This window comes from Coregonus lavaretus (assembly GCF_964263955.1).
Source record: "Coregonus lavaretus genome assembly, contig: HAP1_SCAFFOLD_762, whole genome shotgun sequence".
Lineage (NCBI taxonomy): Eukaryota > Metazoa > Chordata > Actinopteri > Salmoniformes > Salmonidae > Coregonus > Coregonus lavaretus.
In genome coordinates, this window is record NW_028156213.1 from 211,415 (window position 1) to 224,831 (window position 13,417).

General features: G+C 33.9%; 1 protein-coding gene and 1 long non-coding RNA gene across 9 annotated transcripts in view; one reads left to right on the forward strand and one right to left on the reverse strand.

Moving 5' to 3' along the window:
• LOC311126637 (isocitrate dehydrogenase [NADP], mitochondrial-like) overlaps positions 1–12,930 on the forward strand; it is a 44,593-nt gene extending 31,663 nt beyond the window's left edge. Inside the window, exons 10-11 of one of the 2 annotated variants that reach the window (XM_084200635.1) lie at positions 10,612–10,704; positions 11,332–12,930. In XM_084200635.1, coding sequence (XP_084056761.1) covers positions 10,612–10,704; positions 11,332–11,416 — 178 coding nt within the window. In that variant the 3' untranslated portion in view covers positions 11,417–12,930. The remainder of the gene's footprint in view (positions 1–10,611; positions 10,705–11,331) is intronic. The other variant, XM_084200636.1, reaches the window with a different exon arrangement.
• LOC311126640 lies at positions 7–5,322 on the reverse strand. 7 transcript variants are annotated; one of them, XR_014613051.1, is made up of 13 exons: positions 4,998–5,322; positions 4,736–4,832; positions 3,981–4,306; positions 3,690–3,947; positions 3,269–3,528; positions 2,875–3,171; positions 2,776–2,841; positions 2,644–2,742; positions 2,283–2,577; positions 1,821–2,150; positions 804–1,754; positions 511–739; positions 7–479 (listed from the first exon to the last, which is right to left on the reverse strand). It is a non-coding gene; the product is annotated as an uncharacterized lncRNA (long non-coding RNA). The 7 variants fall into 7 exon arrangements; XR_014613050.1 differs by having other exon boundaries at positions 2,644–2,808; positions 3,690–3,819; XR_014613052.1 differs by lacking the exons at positions 4,736–4,832; positions 4,998–5,322 and adding an exon at positions 4,833–4,890 and having other exon boundaries at positions 2,644–2,808.
• Positions 12,931–13,417: the final 487 nt, after the last annotated feature.

Consider the following 13,417-nt stretch of genomic DNA (forward strand, 5'->3'; position numbering starts at 1 on the left):
GTAATATATTAATAACTACTAACCCTGACCTGTAACATCTCAATAACTACTCAAACCCTGACCTGTAATATATTAATAACTACTAACCCTGACCTGTAATATATTAATAACTACTCAAACCCTGACCTGTAATATATTAATAACTACTAACCCTGACCTGTAATATATTAATAACTACTCAAACCCTGACCTGTAATATATTAATAACTACTAACCCTGACCTGTAATATATTAATAACTACTCAAACCCTGACCTGTAATATATTAATAACTACTAACCCTGACCTGTAATATATTAATAACTACTCAAACCCTGACCTGTAATATATTAATAACTACTAACCCTGACCTGTAATATATTAATAACTACTCAAACCCTGACCTGTAATATATTAATAACTACTAACCCTGACCTGTAACATCTCAATAACTACTCAAACCCTGACCTGTAACATCTCAATAACTACTCAAACCCTGACCTGTAACATCTCAATAACTACTAACCCTGACCTGTAACATCTCAATAACTACTCAAACCCTGACCTGTAATATATTAATAACTACTCAAACCCTGACCTGTAATATATTAATAACTACTCAAACCCTGACCTGTAATATATTAATAACTACTAACCCTGACCTGTAATATATTAATAACTACTCAAACCCTGACCTGTAATATATTAATAACTACTCAAACCCTGACCTGTAATATATTAATAACTACTCAAACCCTGACCTGTAATATATTAATAACTACTAACCCTGACCTGTAATATATGAATAACTACTCAAACCCTGACCTGTAACATCTCAATAACTACTCAAACCCTGACCTGTAATATATTAATAACTACTCAAACCCTGACCTGTAATATATTAATAACTACTCAAACCCTGACCTGTAACATCTCAATAACTACTCAAACCCTGACCTGTAACATCTCAATAACTACTCAAACCCTGACCTGTAACATCTCAATAACTACTCAAACCCTGACCTGTAATATATTAATAACTACTAACCCTGACCTGTAATATATTAATAACTACTCAAACCCTGACCTGTAATATATTAATAACTACTCAAACCCTGACCTGTAATATATTAATAACTACTCAAACCCTGACCTGTAACATCTCAATAACTACTCAAACCCTGACCTGTAATATATTAATAACTACTCAAACCCTGACCTGTAATATATTAATAACTACTCAAACCCTGACCTGTAATATATTAATAACTACTCAAACCCTGACCTGTAATATATTAATAACTACTCAAACCCTGACCTGTAACATCTCAATAACTACTCAAACCCTGACCTGTAATATATTAATAACTACTCAAACCCTGACCTGTAACATCTCAATAACTACTCAAACCCTGACCTGTAACATCTCAATAACTACTAACCCTGACCTGTAACATCTCAATAACTACTCAAACCCTGACCTGTAATATATTAATAACTACTCAAACCCTGACCTGTAATATATTAATAACTACTCAAACCCTGACCTGTAATATATTAATAACTACTCAAACCCTGACCTGTAATATATTAATAACTACTAACCCTGACCTGTAATATATTAATAACTACTCAAACCCTGACCTGTAACATCTCAATAACTACTCAAACCCTGACCTGTAACATCTCAATAACTACTCAAACCCTGACCTGTAATATATTAATAACTACTCAAACCCTGACCTGTAATATATTAATAACTACTCAAACCCTGACCTGTAACATCTCAATAACTACTCAAACCCTGTCCTGTAACATCTCAATAACTACTCAAACCCTGACCTGTAATATATTAATAACTACTCAAACCCTGACCTGTAACATCTCAATAACTACTCAAACCCTGACCTGTAACATCTCAATAACTACTCAAACCCTGACCTGTAACATCTCAATAACTACTCAAACCCTGACCTGTAATATATTAATAACTACTCAAACCCTGACCTGTAACATCTCAATAACTACTCAAACCCTGACCTGTAATATATTAATAACTACTCAAACCCTGACCTGTAATATATTAATAACTACTCAAACCCTGACCTGTAATATATTAATAACTACTCAAACCCTGACCTGTAATATATTAATAACTACTCAAACCCTGACCTGTAACATCTCAATAACTACTCAAACCCTGACCTGTAACATCTCAATAACTACTCAAACCCTGACCTGTAACATCTCAATAACTACTCAAACCCTGACCTGTAATATGTTAATAACTACTCAAACCCTGACCTGTAACATCTCAATAACTACTCAAACCCTGACCTGTAATATATTAATAACTACTCAAACCCTGACCTGTAACATCTCAATAACTACTCAAACCCTGACCTGTAACATCTCAATAACTACTCAAACCCTGACCTGTAATATATTAATAACTACTCAAACCCTGACCTGTAACATCTCAATAACTACTCAAACCCTGACCTGTAACATCTCAATAACTACTCAAACCCTGACCTGTAACATCTCAATAACTACTCAAACCCTGACCTGTAATATATTAATAACTACTAACCCTGACCTGTAATATATTAATAACTACTCAAACCCTGACCTGTAATACATTAATAACTACTCAAACCCTGACCTGTAACATCTCAATAACTACTCAAACCCTGACCTGTAACATCTCAATAACTACTCAAACCCTGACCTGTAATATATTAATAACTACTCAAACCCTGACCTGTAACATCTCAATAACTACTCAAACCCTGACCTGTAACATCTCAATAACTACTCAAACCCTGACCTGTAATATATTAATAACTACTCAAACCCTGACCTGTAATATATCAATAACTACTCAAACCCTGACCTGTAATATATTAATAACTACTCAAACCCTGACCTGTAATATATTAATAACTACTCAAACCCTGACCTGTAACATCTCAATAACTACTCAAACCCTGACCTGTAACATCTCAATAACTACTCAAACCCTGACCTGTAATATATTAATAACTACTCAAACCCTGACCTGTAACATCTCAATAACTACTCAAACCCTGACCTGTAATATATTAATAACTACTCAAACCCTGACCTGTAATATATTAATAACTACTCAAACCCTGACCTGTAACATCTCAATAACTACTCAAACCCTGACCTGTAACATATTAATAACTACTCAAACCCTGACCTGTAATATATTAATAACTACTCAAACCCTGACCTGTAACATCTCAATAACTACTAACCCTGACCTGTAACATCTCAATAACTACTCAAACCCTGACCTGTAATATATTAATAACTACTCAAACCCTGACCTGTAATATATTAATAACTACTAACCCTGACCTGTAATATATTAATAACTACTCAAACCCTGACCTGTAATATATTAATAACTACTAACCCTGACCTGTAATATATTAATAACTACTCAAACCCTGACCTGTAATATATTAATAACTACTCAAACCCTGACCTGTAATATATTAATAACTACTCAAACCCTGACCTGTAATATATTAATAACTACTCAAACCCTGACCTGTAACATCTCAATAACTACTCAAACCCTGACCTGTAATAAATTAATAACTACTCAAACCCTGACCTGTAATATATTAATAACTACTAACCCTGACCTGTAATATATTAATAACTACTAACCCTGACCTGTAATATATTAATAACTACTAACCCTGACCTGTAATATATTAATAACTACTCAAACCCTGACCTGTAACATCTCAATAACTACTCAAACCCTGACCTGTAATATATTAATAACTACTCAAACCCTGACCTGTAATATATTAATAACTACTAACCCTGACCTGTAATATATTAATAACTACTAACCCTGACCTGTAATATATTAATAACTACTCAAACCCTGACCTGTAACATCTCAATAACTACTCAAACCCTGACCTGTAACGTCTCAATAACTACTCAAACCCTGACCTGTAATATATTAATAACTACTCAAACCCTGACCTGTAATATATTAATAACTACTAACCCTGACCTGTAATATATTAATAACTACTCAAACCCTGACCTGTAACATCTCAATAACTACTCAAACCCTGACCTGTAATATATTAATAACTACTCAAACCCTGACCTGTAATATATTAATAACTACTCAAACCCTGACCTGTAACATCTCAATAACTACTCAAACCCTGACCTGTAACATCTCAATAACTACTCAAACCCTGACCTGTAACATCTCAATAACTACTCAAACCCTGACCTGTAATATATTAATAACTACTAACCCTGACCTGTAATATATTAATAACTACTCAAACCCTGACCTGTAATATATTAATAACTACTCAAACCCTGACCTGTAATATATTAATAACTACTCAAACCCTGACCTGTAATATATTAATAACTACTCAAACCCTGACCTGTAATATATTAATAACTACTCAAACCCTGACCTGTAACATCTCAATAACTACTCAAACCCTGACCTGTAATATATTAATAACTACTCAAACCCTGACCTGTAATATATTAATAACTACTCAAACCCTGACCTGTCACATCTCAATAACTACCCAAACCCTGACCTGTAATATATTAATAACTACTCAAACCCTGACCTGTAATATATTAATAACTACTCAAACCCTGACCTGTAACATCTCAATAACTACTCAAACCCTGACCTGTAATATATTAATAACTACTCAAACCCTGACCTGTAACATCTCAATAACTACTAACCCTGACCTGTAATATATTAATAACTACTCAAACCCTGACCTGTAATATATTAATAACTACTCAAACCCTGACCTGTAACATCTCAATAACTACTCAAACCCTGACCTGTAACATCTCAATAACTACTCAAACCCTGACCTGTAATATATTAATAATTACTCAAACCCTGACCTGTAACATCTCAATAACTACTCAAACCCTGACCTGTAACATCTCAATAACTACTCAAACCCTGACCTGTAACATCTCAATAACTACTCAAACCCTGACCTGTAATATATTAATAACTACTCAAACCCTGACCTGTAACATCTCAATAACTACTCAAACCCTGACCTGTAACATCTCAATAACTACTCAAACCCTGACCTGTAATATATTAATAACTACTCAAACCCTGACCTGTAATATATTAATAACTACTCAAACCCTGACCTGTAATATATTAATAACTACTCAAACCCTGACCTGTAATATATTAATAACTACTCAAACCCTGACCTGTAACATCTCAATAACTACTCAAACCCTGACCTGTAACATCTCAATAACTACTCAAACCCTGACCTTTAACATCTCAATAACTACTAACCCTGACCTGTAACATCTCAATAACTACTCAAACCCTGACCTGTAATATCTCAATAACTACTAAAACCTGTAATATATCAATAACTACTAAAACCTGTAATATATCAATAACTACTAAAACCTGTAATATATCAATAACTACTAAAACCCTGATCTATAATATATCAATAACTACTAAAACCTGTAATATATCAATAACTACTAAATCCCTGATCTATAATATATCAATAACTACTAAAACCTGTAATACATCAATAACTACTAAAACCATGATCTATAATATATAAATAACTACTAAAACCTGCAATACATCAATAACTACTAAAACCTGTACTATATCAATAACTACTAAAACCCTGATCTATAATATATCAATAACTACTAAAACCTGCAATACATCAATAACTACTAAAACCTGTACTATATCAATAACTACTAAAACCATGATCTATAATATATCAATAACTACTAAAACCTGCAATACATCAATAACTACTAAAACCTGTAATATATCAATAACTACTAAATCCCTGATCTATAATATATCAATAACTACTAAAACCTGTAATACATCAATAACTACTAAAACCTGTAATATCTCAATAACTACTAAATCCCTGATCTATAATATATCAATAACTACTAAAACCTGTAATACATCAATAACTACTAAAACCTGTAATATCTCAATAACTACTAAAACCTGTAATATATCAATAACTACTAAATCCCTGATCTATAATATATCAATAACTACTAAAACCTGTAATACATCAATAACTAATAAAACCTGTAATATATCAATAACTACTAAAACCTGTAATATATCAATAACTACTAAAACCTGTAATATATCAATAACTACTAAAACCTTGATCTATAATATATCAATAACTACTAAAACCTGTAATATATCAATAACTACTAAATCCCTGATATATAATATATCAATAACTACTAAAACCTGTAATATCTCAATAACTACTAAAACCCTGATCTATAATATATCAATAACTACTAAAACCTGTAATATCTCAATAACTACTAAAACCTGTAATATATCAATAACTACTAAATCCCTGATCTATAATATATCAATAACTACTAAAACCTGTAATACATCAATAACTACTAAAACCTGTAATATATCAATAACTACTAAAACCCTGATCTATAATATATCAATAACTACTAAAACCTGTAATACATCAATAACTACTAAAACCTGTAATATATCAATAACTACTAAAACCTGTAATATATCAATAACTACTAAAACCTGTAATATATCAATAACTACTAAAACCCTGATCTATAATATATCAATAACTACTAAAACCTGTAATATCTCAATAACTACTAAAACCCTGATCTATAATATATCAATAACTACTAAAACCTGTAATATCTCAATAACTACTAAAACCTGTAATATATCAATAACTACTAAATCCCTGATCTATAATATATCAATAACTACTAAAACCTGTAATACATCAATAACTACTAAAACCTGTAATATATCAATAACTACTAAAACCTGTAATATATCAATAACTACTAAAACCCTGATCTATAATATATCAATAACTACTAAAACCTGTAATATATCAATAACTACTAAAACCTGTAATATATCAATAACTACTAAAACCCTGATCTATAATATATCAATAACTACTAAAACCTGTAATATCTCAATAACTACTAAAACCCTGATCTATAATATATCAATAACTACTAAAACCTGTAATATATCAATAACTACTAAAACCTGTAATACATCAATAACTACTAAAACCTGTAATATATCAATAACTACTAAAACCTGTAATACAGCAATAACTACTAAAACCTGTAATATCTCAATAACTACTAAAACCTGTAATATCTCAATAACTACTAAAACCTGTAATATATCAATAACTACTAAAACCTGTAATATATCAATAACTACTAAAACCTGTAATATATCAATAACTACTAAAACCTGTAATATATCAATAACTACTAAAACCTGTAATATATCAATAACTACTAAAACCTGTAATATATCAATAACTACTAAATCCCTGATCTATAATATATCAATAACTACTAAAACCTGTAATACATCAATAACTACTAAAACCTGTAATATATCAATAACTACTAAAACCTGTAATATATCAATAACTACTAAAACCCTGATCTATAATATATCAATAACTACTAAAACCCTGATCTATAATATATTAATAACTACTAAAACCCTGATCTATAATATATCAATAACTACTAAATCCCTGATCTATAATATATCAATAACTACTAAAACCTGTAATACATCAATAACTACTAAAACCTGTAATATATCAATAACTACTAAAACCTGTAATATATCAATAACTACTAAAACCTGTAATATATCAATAACTACTAAAACCTGTAATATCTCAATAACTACTAAAACCTGTAATATATCAATAACTACTAAAACCTGTAATATATCAATAACTACTAAAACCTGTAATATATCAATAACTACTAAAACCTGTAATATATCAATAACTACTAAAACCTGTAATATATCAATAACTACTAAAACCTGTAATATATCAATAACTACTAAAACCTGTAATATCTCAATAACTACTAAAACCTGTAATATATCAATAACTACTAAAACCTGTAATATATCAATAACTACTAAAACCTGTAATATATCAATAACTACTAAAAACTGTAATATATCAATAACTACTAAAACCCTGACCTGTAATATATCAATAACTACTAAAACCTGTAATATATCAATAACTACTAAAACCTGTAATATATCAATAACTACTAAAACCTGTAATACATCAATAACTACTAAAACCTGCAATATATCAATAACTACTAAAACCCTGATCTATAATATATCAATAACTACTAAAACCTGTAATACATCAATAACTACTAAAACCTGTAATATATCAATAACTACTAAAACCTGTAATATATCAATAACTACTAAAACCCTGATCTATAATTATAATTATTATTATTATTTTTTTCACCTTTATTTAACCAGGTAAACCAGTTGAGAACAGGTTCTCATTTACAACTGCGACCTGGCCAAGATAAAGCAAAGCAGTGCAATAAAAACAACACAGAGTTACATATGGGGTAAAAAACATAAAGTCAAAAATACAACAGAAAATATATATACAGTGTGTGCAAATTTAGCAAGTTATGGAGGTAAGGCAATAAATAGGCCATAGTGCAAAATAATTACAATTAGTATTAACACTGGAATGATAGATGTGCAGAAGATGATGTGCAAATAGAGATACTGGGGTGCAAAAGAGCAAAATAAATAACAATATAGGGATGAGGTAGTTGGGTGGGCTAATTTCAGATGGGCTGTGTACAGGTGCAGTGATCGGTAAGGTGCTCTGACAACTGATGCTTAAAGTTAGTGAGGGAGATAAGAGTCTCCAGCTTCAGAGATTTTTGCAATTCGTTCCAGTCATTGGCAGCAGAGAACTGGAAGGAATGGCGGCCAAAGGAGGTGTTGGCTTTGGGAATGACCAGAGAGATATACCTGCTGGAGCGCAGACTACGGGTGGGTGCTGCTATGGTGACCAATGAGCTAAGATAAGGCGGGGATATGCCTAGCAGTGATTTATAGATGGCCTGGAGCCAGTGGGTTTGGCGACGAACATGTAGTGAGGACCAGCCAACAAGAGCGTACAGGTCACAGTGGTGGGTAGTATATGGGGCTTTGGAGACAAAACGGATGGCACTGTGATAGACTACATCCAATTTGCTGAGTAGAGTGTTGGAGGCTATTTTGTAAATGACATCGCCGAAGTCAAGGATCGGTAGGATAGTCAGTTTTACGAGGGCATGTTTGGCAGCATGAGTGAAGGAGGCTTTGTTGCGAAATAGGAAGCCGATTCTAGATTTCACTTTGGATTGGAGATTCTTTATGTGAGTCTGGAAGTTGAGTTTACAGTCTAACCAGACACCTAGGTATTTGTAGTTGTCCACATACTCTAGGTCAGACCCGTCGAGAGTGGTGATTCTAGTCGGGTGGGCGGGTGCCAGCAGCGTTCGATTGAAAAGCATGCATTTAGTTTTACTAGTGTTTAAGAGCAGTTGGAGGCTACTGAAGGATTGGGCATATCAATAACTTAATATATATAAATAACTACTAAAACCTGTAATATATCAATAACTACTAAAACCCTGATCTATAATATATCAATAACTACTAAAACCTGTAATATATCAATTACTACTAAAACCCTGATCTATAATATATCAATGACTACTAAAACCTGTAATATATCAATAACTACTAAAACCTGTAATATATCAATAACTACTAAAACCCTGATCTATAATATATCAATAACTACTAAAACCCTGATCTGTAATATATCAATAACTACTAAAACCCTGATCTGTAATATATCAATAACTACTAAAACCCTGATCTATAATATATCAATAACTACTAAAACCTGTAATATATCAATAACTACTAAAACCCTGATCTATAATATATCAATGACTACTAAAACCTGCAATACATCAATAACTACTAAAACCTGTAATATATCAATAACTACTAAAACCCTGATCTATAATATATCAATAACTACTAAAACCTGTAATATATCAATAACTACTAAAACCTGTAATATGTCAATAACTACTAAAACCCTGATCTATAATATATCAATAACTACTAAAACCCTGATCTGTAATATATCAATTACTACTAAAACCCTGATCTGTAATATATCAATAACTACTAAAACCCTGACCTGTAATATATCAATAACTACTAAAACCCTGACCTGTAATATATCAATAACTACTAAAACCTGTAATATATCAATTACTACTAAAACCCTGATCTATAATATATCAATAACTACTAAAACCTGTAATATATCAATAACTACTAAAACCCTGATCTACAATATATCAATAACTACTAAAACCTGTAATATATCAATAACTACTAAAACCTGTAATATATCAATAACTACTAAAACCCTGATCTATAATATATAAATAACTACTTAGTTATTACCATATAGTGTACCTACCTATACACACCAGTGCTGTTGTCTCATTGACCCCGTTGACCTGTAGGTAACTAACCCTAACCCCTGTTGACCTGTAGGTAACTAACCCTAACCCCTGTTGACCTGTAGGTAACTAACCCTAACCCCTGTTGACCTGTAGGTAACTAACCCTAACCCCTGTTGACCTGTAGGTTCTCCCAGACTCTGGAGAGGGTGTGTGTGGAGATGGTGGAGAGTGGTGTGATGACCAAGGACCTGGCAGGCTGCATCCACGGCTTGGCCAAGTGACTACACACTTATATACTACACTATACAGTACAATACAGTCCAGGCATGTCCACAGGATAACCCTAACCCTGGCCAAGTGAAACCTGGGATTCAATCAGATTGCGGGTTATAGGCATTGACAGTTTAAGCTGGAATCCGTAATGGTGAAACTGCCACGTCTAGTCTGTTTGCGATATTACAACAACAAAGAAGGATGTCATTGCACATCATTACCACAATGTTGGATGCTCCTCTCCTCCATTTCATCTACAATAATGATAACAATGTGGCACTGTTTCCCCTTATGCAGCTTTAAAGGTTCCCAGGTTTGCCGAGATCCCATTCACAGTGAACGCTGCATATGTCGGCTCAATCGGAAATTGCCTCTAAAAGCTGCAATGCCCATAACCCGCGATGGGATTGAATAGAGCCCTTAGTCTAACCCGCGATGGGATTGAATAGAGCCCTTAGTCTAACCCGCGATGGGATTGAATAGAGCCTAACCCTTAGTCTAACCCGCGATGGGATTGAATAGAGCCCTTAGTCTAACCCGCGATGGGATTGAATAGAGCCCTTAGTCTTGTCGTACACACCTGCCTAGGTTCCTTCAAGTGTTTAATCTAACCTGTCATGTGATGTTGCAGCTGCAAGCTGAATGAACATTACGTCAACACATCCGACTTCCTGGACGCCATCAGGACCAACCTGGACAAGGCTCTGGGCAAGTGAAGAGGAGGAGGACAACGCCACAAAACAAACTAACACTAACTTAGATTAGATCTGTGTTGCTACCATGTTGTCTTAGGTCTCTCTTTATGTAGTGTTGTGGTGTCTCTCTTTATGTAGTGTTGTGGTGTCTCTCTTTATGTAGTGTTGTGTTGTGCCTCTCTTTATGTAGTGTTGTGGTGTCTCTCTTTATGTAGTGTTGTGGCGTCTCTCTTTATGTAGTGTTGTGATGTCTCTCTTTATGTAGTGTTGTGGCGTCTCTCTTTATGTAGTGTTGTCTCTCTTTATGTAGTGTTGTGGCGTCTCTCTTTATGTAGTGTTGTGGCGTCTCTCTTTATGTAGTGTTGTGGTGTCTCTCTTTATGTAGTGTTGTGGTGTCTCTCTTTATGTAGTGTTGTGGCGTCTCTCTTTATGTAGTGTTGTGGTGTCTCTCTTTATGTAGTGTTGTGGTGTCTCTCTTTATGTAGTGTTGTGGTGTCTCTCTTTATGTAGTGTTGTCTCTCTTTATGTAGTGTTGTGGTGTCTCTCTTTATGTAGTGTTGTGGTGTCTCTCTTTATGTAGTGTTGTGGCGTCTCTCTTTATGTAGTGTTGTGGCGTCTCTCTTTATGTAGTGTTGTGGTGTCTCTCTTTATGTAGTGTTGTGGCGTCTCTCTTTATGTAGTGTTGTGGTGTCTCTCTTTATGTAGTGTTGTGGTGTCTCTCTTTATGTAGTGTTGTGGTGTCTCTCTTTATGTAGTGTTGTGGTGTCTCTCTTTATGTAGTGTTGTGGTGTCTCTCTTTATGTAGTGTTGTCTCTCTTTATGTAGTGTTGTCTCTCTTTATGTAGTGTTGTGGCGTCTCTCTTTATGTAGTGTTGTGGTGTCTCTCTTTATGTAGTGTTGTGGTGTCTCTCTTTATGGAGTGTTGTGCCTCTCTTTATGTAGTGTTGTGGTGTCTCTCTTTATGTAGTGTTGTGGTGTCTCTCTTTATGTAGTGTTGTGGTGTCTCTCTTTATGGAGTGTTGTGCCTCTCTTTATGTAGTGTTGTGGCGTCTCTCTTTATGTAGTGTTGTGGTGTCTCTCTTTATGTAGTGTTGTGTCTCTCTTTATGTAGTGTTGTGGCGTCTCTCTTTATGTAGTGTTGTGGTGTCTCTCTTTATGTAGTGTTGTGGTGTCTCTCTTTATGGAGTGTTGTGCCTCTCTTTATGTAGTGTTGTGGTGTCTCTCTTTATGTAGTGTTGTGGTGTCTCTCTTTATGTAGTGTTGTGGCGTCTCTCTTTATGTAGTGTTGTGGCGTCTCTCTTTATGTAGTGTTGTGGCGTCTCTCTTTATGTAGTGTTGTGGTGTCTCTCTTTATGTAGTGTTGTGGCGTCTCTCTTTATGTAGTGTTGTGGCGTCTCTCTTTATGTAGTGTTGTGGCGTCTCTCTTTATGTAGTGTTGTGGTGTCTCTCTTTATGTAGTGTTGTGGCGTCTCTCTTTATGTAGTGTTGTGGCGTCTCTCTTTATGTAGTGTTGTGGCGTCTCTCTTTATGTAGTGTTGTGGCGTCTCTCTTTATGTAGTGTTGTGGCGTCTCTCTTTATGTAGTGTTGTGGCGTCTCTCTTTATGTAGTGTTGTGGTGTCTCTCTTTATGTAGTGTTGTGGCGTCTCTCTTTATGTAGTGTTGTGGTGTCTCTCTTTATGTAGTGTTGTGGTGTCTCTCTTTATGTAGTGTTGTGGTGTCTCTCTTTATGTAGTGTTGTGGCGTCTCTCTTTATGTAGTGTTGTGGCGTCTCTTTATGTAGTGTTGTGGCGTCTCTCTTTATGTAGTGTTGTGGTGTCTCTCTTTATGTAGTGTTGTGGCGTCTCTCTTTATGTAGTGTTGTGGCGTCTCTCTTTATGTAGTGTTGTGGCGTCTCTCTTTATGTAGTGTTGTGGTGTCTCTCTTTATGTAGTGTTGTGGTGTCTCTCTTTATGTAGTGTTGTCTCTCTTTATGTAGTGTTGTCTCTCTTTATGTAGTGTTGTGGCGTCTCTCTTTATGTAGT